Raw genomic sequence first — 11135 nt, forward strand, 5'->3', positions numbered from 1 at the left:
GGGGTCAGTGAAGGTGGTCAGCCATAGCCTAGAGACTGTGACTGGTGGGGGGTCAGTGAAGGTGGTCAGCCATAGCCTTAGAGACTGTGACGGGGTGGGGGGGTGGTAGTGAAGGTGGTCAGCCATAGCCTTAGAGACTGTGATGGGGTGGGGGGGTGGTAGTGAAGGTGGTCTTAAGAGACTGCAGGGGGCAGGGTGTGGAGAACAGGGCACAGCCACTGAAGCAACCTAGGGGAAAAACATCCTCTCTAACAGAAAGAGCAACCCAACGGTTAGTAGTTTTGCATGTAGGTTGAATGTACTGTGAGGAAGGTGTGGTGACAGGAAGGAGGTGGCATTTAGAATTCAAGCTAGGTCACAGCTGGAGGCATGCCTATTATTTCAAACTTAAAGAACTACTGGGCCCCCAGAGCCCGGGAGTCAAAGCCCGTTGTCAAACCAGTCCTGTCCTGCAGTCGCCTGCCTCTTCTTTTTTTGCTTTCAACATGACAGATGCCACTGTGTCCTTCGCCAAGGACTTCTTGGCTGGTGGAGTGGCCGTGGCATCAAGAGGGTCAAGCTGCTGCTGCAGGTGCAGTATGCCAACAAGCAAATCACGGCAGATAAACAATACAAGGGCATTATAGACTACATGGTTCGTATCCCCAAGAACTGGGAGTCCTGTCCTTCTGCTCTTGCTTGCCCAACATTTATATAAAAGACTGATGTTCTCTGGGAACAGCACACATTTCCTTCTCAAGTAGACATGCCTCCCAGCCATGAGTTAATATTTTGAGATCTTGCCATCTGGCACTTGTTCTTGTACTGGGTTTGGGCTCGGTACTCGGTCCCCTACTGTATCTCCTCCGAGTGCCAGAGGTGCCCAAGAGGTGCCAGATGCTCAGCGCTCACTTCCTTACAGAAGGGGACACTTACCAGTGGTAACTGGTAGGTGGGATGCTAAACAACCAGTGAGCTGGAAGGTGAATCCATGTGGGGGAAGCAGTAGAGAACTGAGCAGGAGGTAGGCTTACATAAGGTTTCTTGGGGAGGAAATGGTACAGGGTGGAGATTTCCAGAGTGTGGATTGGTGGGCTCTCAAGTCCTGAGCTTGTAGTAAGCAAGGACTGTTGGGATTCCAAGCCCTTGAAATTGAGCTTTTTAACCCTAGAATGACTCCCTCCACCAGTTAGGTTTCCTACTTCTACTGAGGCAAAGGTAGCATATCAAGCAAGGGCTAAGATGACAGGTGAGCACTGTCAGTACCAGGACACTCTAAACCCTGGCCTAACCATGTGACCCTTGACCTGCATTGCCAGGACAATGACCTTCAATCCCATAATCCACTTGGCTCAGTTCCCGCCCTCACTGGTGGTGTCATTTTCTGTATAAAATAGGAAGCCACCCCTCCTCGCTCTCTTCTCTTCTCTTTCTCCTTTCTTCTTTCTCCCCTCTTTCTCTCTTCTCTTCTCTACCCTTCTACCTGCTTCGCCGCTCCCCCATTCCCGAATAATAAACCTCTCCCACATGGAACACCTTGGCCTGGTCTGCTGCTTGGTTTATCTACTCAAAATATAAAAAGCACCACCATGCTGAGGTCTGGAGGCAATTTTACACAGTATTTTTAAAAGATTTTATTTTACATGTGTGGGTGTTTTGCTTGCATGCATGTAAACCATATGCATGCAGTGTCCAAGCAGGCCAGAAGAATCAGCTCCCCTAGCACTGGAGTTACAGAGAGTTGTGAGCTTCTGTGTGGATGCTGGAAATCAAACCTGAGTCCTCTGGAAGAGCAGCCAATGCTCTTAACTACTGGGCCACCTCTCCATTCCTTTATCCCATCACGGTCCAATCTGATGGCCCTGTTGAGACTGCTCTACCTGTCTGCCTGTTTCTCTGTTTTTCTGTCTGTCTGTCTCTCTCTCTCTCTCTCACACACACACCTACCTACAATAAAAAAACAAAACAAAAAACCTTCCCTTTAACCATACCATGGAGTGATTGTGTGTCAGCCTATACAGGAAGAAGATGGATTCGCCAATGCAGCCTCTGGCAGGAGCCTGGATGCTGGGACCCACATCAGGGGCTTCTTACTTCCGAACTATCAGAATAAGTGCGCATTATTGTGAGGCATGAAGTGTATGCCGTTTTGTTATGGCAGGGTAAGAAGGTACCCAGGTCAGCTGGTGAGATGGCTCAGCGGGTAAGAGCACCCGACTATTCATCCAAAGGTCTGGAGTTCAAATCCCAGCAACCACAAGGTGGCTCACAACCATCCTTAACAAGATCTAACTGCCTCTTCTGGAGTGTCTGAAGACAGCTACAGTGTACTTACATATAATAAATAAATCTTTAAAAAAAAAAAAAAAAAAAAAAAAGGTACCCAGGTCTCTTGTCACCAGAGGTGGGAAACTCTTCCGGCTCCTGGCTGCTACCTCAACCACTGCAGCTCCTTTCCTCAGCTAGGGCTATTTTGAGGTCACTGCTATCCTAATAGTCAAGGCTAGAGCCTGCCAACTGTCCAAAAGCTGCTTATTGAGGGTGGGGCAGAGAGAAGACGCCTACTACTAACAGCAATCCTTACCCTGAAAAAGTGACATACGGGAAGCCTCAGGTGTGCTGGGACAGAGGCAAAGACAACTCCCTAAGAGGAGCCAGTGCAGTCAGTGGCCAGCGGCAGGCTTGACCTCCCCAGAATACAATTGAAATGGAGAACGTTGGTGCTGGGGTGCAGCTCAGTTGGGGGACACTAGCTTTGCAGCTATTATGCAGCAATTACATGGGAACTAAAATTCTTATAGGAGAAAAAGAAGGTCCAGCAATTTACCAGACTCAGAAGCCCAGAAAGTTGTGAGCTGAGGAGGCCCTGGCCTAGCATTGTAAGGCAGCAGATGTAAGCTAGGGGAAGGGCCCTCCAGGGTTAGTCTGCAGATGCACAGGGAACCCACTCGTTGACTCTCATCTTCCTCCATGCATCCAAGAGCCCTGCAGGTTCTCCCCACTAGATTGAACGAAATCTTTTCTTTGGTCTATGGCTGGTGCTTTTTCGGGGGTGAATAGACATTTGATCATTACCACCCCAGGAAAAGTCACCAAAACCATGCATGAAGCCCCAAGAAAGGAAAGAAGGAAAAACTGCGTGGCTGTGCATGTCTGTCACTTATGGAAAACAAGATTCAAATTCTGCAGTAATTTCAAGTAGCAAAGTTGGCCACCTGGGCTACATAAGATGAAGGATGGAAGGGAGGGGAGGAAAGGCATCTGACTTAGGCTGGAGGCCAGGACAGTCCATCTAGGTCTTGTTAGCACCCACCCTGGGTTCAAAGAGCACTGAGGTTTGAGGGCTGGAGTGGAAGCCCCCATCTATCTGTACAATAGTCACCCAGTCAAAGAGAATTAAAGAAGCCTTCCTTGGACTCTTCAGGGTTTCTGGGGCACACCAACTCTTGGTTTTCTAAATGAGTCTCAGACTGGGTTCAAACACTTTTCCTAAGCTGGATATGGCAGTATTGGCCTGCCATCCCAGCAAGAAAACCAAACCAAACCAAACCAAACCAAACCAAACCAAACCAATGAGCTCAGACAGTTGCCCATGCCTCCCAGGTCAGAGGACAACTTATGGAGCCAGCATGTGGGTCCCAGGGAGCTCACTTGGTCAGGCTGGGCAGTAGGTGCTGTATCTGCTGAACCTTCTCACCCATTAGACACTTATGATTTACTCACTCACATGCAAATGAGTATTTTACCTGTATATTCCTTTTGTTGTTGTTCGTTTTTAAGGCAGGGTTTTTCTATGTAGCCCTGGTTGTCCTGGAACTCTGTAGACCAGGCTGGCCTCAAACTTAAATAGATTCTCCTGCCTCTGCCTCCCCAGTGCCAGGGTTAAAGGTTGTGTGCTGCCACCACTAGCTTTGTATTTTAAAGCATGGCTCTGCTTGAGACATATGGTACACATCTCTCATCAAACAGGAAAATGTAAGGTACCTTCAGATACTTCATACATGAAAAGAAAATGCCTGGTTGTCACAGGATGGCCCTTGCATGGCTGCTTTTACAGAGGACCCAAGTTCCATTCCCAGCACCCACATGGTGGCTCACAAACATTTGTAACTCCAGTTCCTGGGGTTCAGCAGATACAGCACCTACTGCACCCTCTTTTGGCCTCCATGGACACTGCATGCACACATACACACAGGCAAAACACTTATACAGATAAAAAATATTAATTTTTTAAAAAAATTAGTTATAACACTAAGGTAATACTGCACAAAGAAACCTCATGCACATTTCCCTAGAGTGCAAATCAGAAGGGTTATGTTCCAGGTTGCCTCTGAGCATGGGTGACCATGGGTGGGTGAAGCTAGCTTACTTACAAGTCTGTATGTTATAATCATTCAAAGATCAAAATGGGCAGGTAGTAAGAAACTTAAAGCAAACAGAAGCTTAGCTGCTGGGGCAGGTCCAAGCAGCCCCGAGCCTCCCCCCACTATGCACACCACCAGAGAAGCCACCAAAAACCATAGCATATACACGACAGCACCGTAACCACAAGCACTTTGTTCTCAAAGCCAGGATGACAATAAGGCTCAGGATTTGCTTATGTCTTCCATCTAGGAAGTGCCCATTAGTCAGAGCATCTGTGGGATGCTGCGAAGTGGACAGGGCTGTACTGTGCCTGTCCAGTCAGATGCTGCAGAATGGTCACACCCTGGATGATTGGCCCTGGACCCTGCTCCTCACACACCATGGCTTCTTCCACATGGTCTTGCTGTTGGTTCTGTCTTGGGGACTCTTGTACCCTTCAAGACGGGCCTTGCTCAACATGAGGCCTACAGAACCTGAAGGCCCTTTGGAGTGAACACTGCTGCCAGTCCAGAGGCACTGCCCTTCTGAGCTGCTCAGTGACCTACAACCAGCCATCATCTGAAGAGTCAGCAGGTCCTAGGTGATGAGTTGAACTCTTCAGTTCTCTGTTGGTGGTATACTTTCATGAGGCTACCTGGGTAAAGATAGGAGTAGATACACTGCAAGTTTGTCATGGTAACCCTTTTGTTTTATTTGCACACAGCATATGCTTGTGGCTGTATGTGTGACGCTATAATCAGGTAGACCCAGTACAACACAGTCCTCCGCTCTGCAGCATCCCGGTGTGGTCACTTGTGGACAACTTGACCTGTGTGTTCGTCAGTGTTGTAAAGAAGGGATAAAAAGAGGGCTTATTTGTTCAGGCTGGGTGGTGGGAGGCAGAAGACAGCACTTCCTATCTTGTAGCTCCAAACATGAGAGACAATGTAACTGAAACTCCATATCCCAGTGATAAGGTTGGGTGACAGGGTTAACCTTCAGGAGCACAAAGTGGGCTTGTCACTTCAGGTTACATATATCTGGTTATAACAAGGGAAAGAGCTATTGCTTAGCAGCTTCTAGAACCTCTGACTTGAGAGTCTCAAATGGTTTTGACAGGGACCCCATCCCTGAGCCACACACCCTAGCCCCTCACTGGGAAATTCTAGGCAGGAACTCCACCCCTGAGCCAGACTGTCTTTTCCTGTAAAATTATACTATGCCACTCTACCTGAGCTACATGTCTAGCCACGAGAAGTTTCTGAACAACATTCTAAACAGACACACCTATAGAGCTGGTGATATATGGTTCAGTGGCATCAAAAGGCCCAAGCCCAGAACCAAAAAAATTAAATAAATAAAAATAAAACCCAAGAAGATTCATGGCTTTCAATTTTCCACACTCATAGTAGTCCAAAACCACTTTATCAGAACTCAACAATGAGATAATAGTTCTCTGGAAAATCCTGCAGCCAAGTGCAAACCCTATGACAGCATTCTACAGCCAAGTGCAAACCCTATGACAGCATTCTTTTTCAGCACAATTCCTCTCCAGAATGAACGGAACCCTTTCCCCTGAAACTACAGTCCTAAGCTGAGAAAGGCAGAAAGGCATCCCAAGTTTCCAAGGCTGGGGATCAGACACCAGAGTGGCATGTTACAATGCTAGGCAAGTGGGTAGGCTCAGGCATGCTGTGGGTGTGAAGGACACAGTCAACAATGTCTGTAGCAGCTGTGTAGCCTGAACTTAGACTTGACCCAGTTCCCACATTACCAGAGTTTCTCCCATAGTTCCCAGGGAAGCCTGGGGTAAAATGCTATTATCACTAGGGTTGGTGGTACACACTTGGGATTCTAGCACCTAAGAGGCTGAGGCAGGGGAATGGAAAGTTCTCAATCAGCACAGATTCCATCAAGATGGTCTCAAAGACTAACCAACCAGCCAATAAAAAAAAAAAAAAACCCTGGTATGGTAGTACTCAATTGGGATCTTGTCTCACTACTGAGAGGATAAGGAGTTCAAGGTCATCTGCCACACAGTTTGGGGCTGTCTAAAAAGAAGCCAAGGCTGGGCGTGGTGGCGCACACCTTTAATCCCAGCACTTAGGAGGCAGAGGCAGGCGGATTTCTGAGTTCGAGGCCAGCCTGGTCTACAAAGTGAGTTCCAGGACAGCCAGGGCTATACAGAGAAACCCTGCCTTGAAAAACCAAAAAAAAAAAAAAAAGAAAACAAGAGGGGCTCAGGACACAGGTCACTCTCAAAAGACCCAGCACTCGCATGACAGTTCACAACTGGCTGTAACTCTAGCTGCAGATTAGAGGACTTCTGGCCTCTGCAAGCCTTGCATCCTCATGTGTGCAGACATGCATGCAGGCAGAATACCATACATATAAAACAGAACAATCTTTAAAAGAAAGAAACCAAACCAAAAACAGAGCCCCAAAGCAAGGCAGCTGCTATAGCTTTCAAATGCTGATGAAAGTCCCTCAGCACTGACGGCATGGCCACCTCTAGATGGGCGCATCTCAGAGCTGATGGCGTAGTTGCCTCTGAACCTCATGCACCTCAAGCTTGAGCTTGCCTCCTTCAGAGAGACCCAGAAACCCAAACCTTCAGAGTGTGCTACCAACATCACAAGCAACAATAAAAGAGTGGCCCCAAAGTCACTTTATTAACAAGTGGCTTGAAAGTACAGAGAGGTGTCTGGTAACATCACCACTAGCACCTCTTCCACAGGCCTCTTCTGGAGAAGCTGAGTATGTTATGGCTAACAGCTTAGTGTCTAAAGAAGAGGCTGGTGTCCCAAGGGAGGGGGGACCTGCTCCTCCAAATGTTGGAGCAGACTTTGGCTGCCCCAGGTAGACCCAGTTATAGGGTGAGGGTGAGAAGGAAACATTTGGAAGTAAGACCTCACAGGCCCCAGACTGTTGGGTCCACCAGCATAGACCTGGTAGTGCAAAAGAGGCTGCTAGACTGTGATAGCTGGCCCGGCAAGCTGGTGCCTGAGTCACATCAATTAAGGACAATCTGTGCAAGGCCAGGAGTGGTGGCACACACCTTTAATCCCAGCACTTGAGAGGCAGAGACAGGCAGATCTCTATGAGTTTGAGGCCCGTCTGGTGTGTGAGTTCCAGAACAGCCAGGGTTAACCAGAAAAACCCTGTCTCCAAAACAAAACAAAACAAAACAAAACAAAACAAAACAAAACAAAAAACCAGACAGACAAAGACACCCAAATCAAACCAAAACGGTCACCATCAAGTGAACCAAGAAATAGCCCAGGTTAGGTTTCTGGAGAAGCTGGAATGCCAGCACAAGGGGAAGATCTAGGTCTTTCTCCTAACAAAACCTGACTTTGTCACTGTGGCTGACAAGGGTCAGGGGCTGAGAAATGGACATCTCCACCCAAATGAGCTTGGGCCTTCTGGGAAGGTCCCTGGTTTTCCAGTGAGAAGATTCTTGAAGTCATCAGAAACAGAAATGGAGCCTTGATGTCCAGCAGGTGAGCTCTGGGTTCCATGCCGGGCTCAAGAGCCGAACAGTCTGCAAAAGTCAGAAGGTGAAATGACCATGAGGACAGGGGGGCCGTGGTAAAAAACTCTGGCACACAGCTGGGCGTGGTGACGCACGTCAGCTATCCCAGCACCGTGGAGGCCAAGCAGGAGGACTACACAGTTAAAACCAGCCTGGGCTACATAACAAGGCACTAGCTAGCCTGAGCTACACAACAAACTACTATCTCGAACACACTGTTGGGGGTTATTTTTCATGAAAGTGCTTCATGGTTCTGCACTTAAACATAACTATTGGCTAGGCAAGGTGACACAGTGAATAAAGGAGCTTGCTGCCAAACTTAAAGGTCTCAGTTCGATCCATAGGATCAACAAGGTGGAAGGAGAGAACCAACTCCTGAAAAGTGTTCCCTGCCTTCTACAAGCATACTTTATCACATGTGTGCACCCACATGTAAACATATAAAATAGTACCACAAAAAACAAAAATTCTGTTGGCTGGACACTGAGGTACATGCCTGTAATCCCAAGAGGCATGCTAACACTGATGCCTGACTGCCAGGGTATGAACTCAGATCCCTACTTTACACTATAAAAGCCACTTCAGTGGTCACACTCGTAAGTTTCAGGACTCAAAAGGTCTGGGGCAGAGGCATCAGAAGTCTGCGGGTAGCCTGGCCTACAATTAGACTCTGCCTCAAAAAAAAAAAAAAAAAAAAGCAATCAAAGAGAATGACTGTAAAAATCAGAAGCAGAAGTGGTGACTCCTACCTGCTGGCTTCTACTAAGGCTTCTGAGGCAGGAACAAGCAGTCTGTTGAACTTTGAAGCCATCCAGTACAGGTAAACACAACATCAGGGGTGGGAGACACATGGCCAGATTGGACTTGGAGACCACCCTCCAACGTAACCAGAGTTCTTATTTTGGAAGCAGGGGTAGCCCTTGAGCTTCAAATAGGGGCTGACAGGATGGCTCAGTAGGTGCCCCATGCCAAGCCTGATAACCTGAGTTTGATCCCCAGGACCCACATTGTAAACAAACGAACTGTGAAAGGGGCAGGAGCAGGCAATGAATGTGGGCACCAAGCAATAGGCAGACTCACACGATCATGCAGAGCATCATGAACACATTCCACAGTGCGATGAAGATCCGGAAATACCTCAGGCTTAGTAAAAACTCTCGGATGTTGTCTCCTGCAAAGCCAGAAAGTATGGTTCATGACTGTAACCCCTGTGGCAGTCCCTGACCCATCCTTGCAGAGCACCAATTCCCAAAGCTTCTGAATGGTGCTAGAATGGGCACGTGACTCAAGTCTGTCCAATAAGAGTTCTTCCTGAGATGTGGGTCCTAGTTACCAGGTCCAGGTTGGCTAGACTGAGAATTTGCCATCTCCACACTTTGTGGCCGGACTTAGAGCACTAAGAACACATGCCCCAGAACACATCACCTGCCATTGCTCTGCTTTACCTCCTTGTTTTTGTTTGTTTTCTAATGTTGTGGGTTTTTTGATTGTTTGTTTTAAAATAGAGCAAAGCAGTTTAAGTCAGAGGACAAACTATCAATTCTCTCCTACGATGTAAAACCTGGGGAATTGAACCCACAGTCAGGCTTGGTGGCAACGGCCTTTGCCTGTTGGGCCTCATAGCAGCTTCTATAAATTGGATTTTGAGACCAGGTCTCACTCTGGGGCTGAGGCTGGCTCAGAGCTCTCATCATGCCCACACTTGTCATGGAAAGGGCCTCTGCCATGTCACATCAACCCATGCTTGCAGCAGCAGCAGCACCTTCCTGACACCCACTTTCACTATCCCTTCAGAACACCCTCTGAATCGCCCCGGGCTGAGTCCCACAGGGCAGGATCACTTTCTTTACCCACACCCTGACAGAGCAGTCAGCTAAGTGGCTGGCAATGTGGTAAGCACTCAATAAAGCTGAAGAACAGAGCATGGTGGGGTACTCTTGTCATTCAAACACCTAGGAGGCAGAGGCAGGGGGATCAGGCATTCAAGGCTAGTCATGGCCCTCTAATACCACATCTCAACAATAAAAAGGAAGAAGAGAGAAAAGCTCAGGTTGATGAGAGAGAAGAGGCGCCCTGGAATCGAATGTTAAAGTGTTGAAGCTAGAAAGGCATGCTTACCTGTGCTGGGATCCTTCGATTCTTCCCCAAAGCCTTGTGTGTCCTTCTTTTTCCTATAAAGAACAGCAGAAAACTCCAGCTCTCCGTGAAACATAAACACCATCGGATTTCCTGACCCTGACACCCAGCTAGGAAGGGCATGAACTTCAGCTCTGCCCTCGACTTGCTGTGTGACCTGGGGCAGTGATAGAACCCCCTGTGAGACACTCTCAACCAGCCTAGCCCATCACAGCTGGGTGTGCAGCCACAGACAGGATAGAGTGGGTCCAAGAGCCAGAAAGACATTCTTGAGGGATAAGCCTGAGCATGAAGCTCTATGGAGATGCAAGCAACCCCGGGGTGCAGATTTTTTTGTTTGTTTAATATTAATCTGCAAGTGAGAGGAATGAGTGTGCCATCCCGCAGCAGTTGTGTGGAGGTCAAAAAGACAACCAACAGGAGTCCATGGGGGCTCCGGGAATCGGGCTCAAGTAGTCAGGCTTGGCAGCAAGCGCCTCTGCCCGCTGAACCATTCCCTGGTCCAGAGTACAGATTTAAAGACCCTGGAGTGATACAGAACTGTCAGAGCCCCGTGACGCAGCGCGGAGGCGTGGCTAGAGGGAGGATTAGTGGGGCGTGGAGCATGCACAGGGCGGGACTGGTGGTGACAAGGGTGTAGGCAGGGCCTGGCTGTCTGGGACACCGTCTGCGCCGCGGCCTACTCACAGTTTAAAGTTGAGCACAGCCCCGGCGTTCATCAGTAGCGTCCTGTGAAGGGACAGTAACGGTCAGTAAGGTTCACCCCCACCCCTCTGTCACTCTCCGATCTGTAACACCCCTCATTCATATTACCCGAACAGCAGTATGTCTCCGATCATCCTTACACCCAAGGCGTCCGTCAAACCGGAAACGGAAGCCGTGATGAGGGGCGGAAAGTGGAACGAGAACTACCCAATTCTGAATCAGCATTGGCTGGGTTCGACGGAGGATGTAGCACGATGTCACCTACAGGGCGGAGCTTGGGGTGTGCGCGCGCATGCTCAGTGTCACGTGCCACAGCTGGTCCCTGCTGTTGATTCCGCTCTGGGGGTGGCTCGGCTACGGGTTCCCGGGCTACAGAAATTGAGCCCTTGACCCCTGAGCCGCCCGTGAACAGCTTGGATATGGGCGCGGCAGATGC

General features: G+C 48.8%; 1 protein-coding gene across 1 annotated transcript; it reads right to left on the bottom strand.

The window, feature by feature from the left end:
* Positions 1 to 7496: 7496 nt before the first annotated feature.
* Positions 7497 to 11030, bottom strand: Smim7 (small integral membrane protein 7). The gene is made up of 5 exons (XM_021219721.2): positions 10808 to 11030; positions 10682 to 10723; positions 9977 to 10029; positions 8939 to 9029; positions 7497 to 7867 (listed from the first exon to the last, which is right to left on the bottom strand). The coding sequence occupies exons 1-5, from the start codon at positions 10831 to 10833 to the stop codon at positions 7852 to 7854; spliced, it is 228 nt and encodes a 75-aa protein (XP_021075380.1). The 5' UTR covers positions 10834 to 11030; the 3' UTR covers positions 7497 to 7851.
* Positions 11031 to 11135: the final 105 nt, after the last annotated feature.

Source organism: Mus pahari, chromosome 19 (assembly GCF_900095145.1).
Source record: "Mus pahari chromosome 19, PAHARI_EIJ_v1.1, whole genome shotgun sequence".
In the NCBI taxonomy this organism is placed as follows: domain Eukaryota; kingdom Metazoa; phylum Chordata; class Mammalia; order Rodentia; family Muridae; genus Mus; species Mus pahari.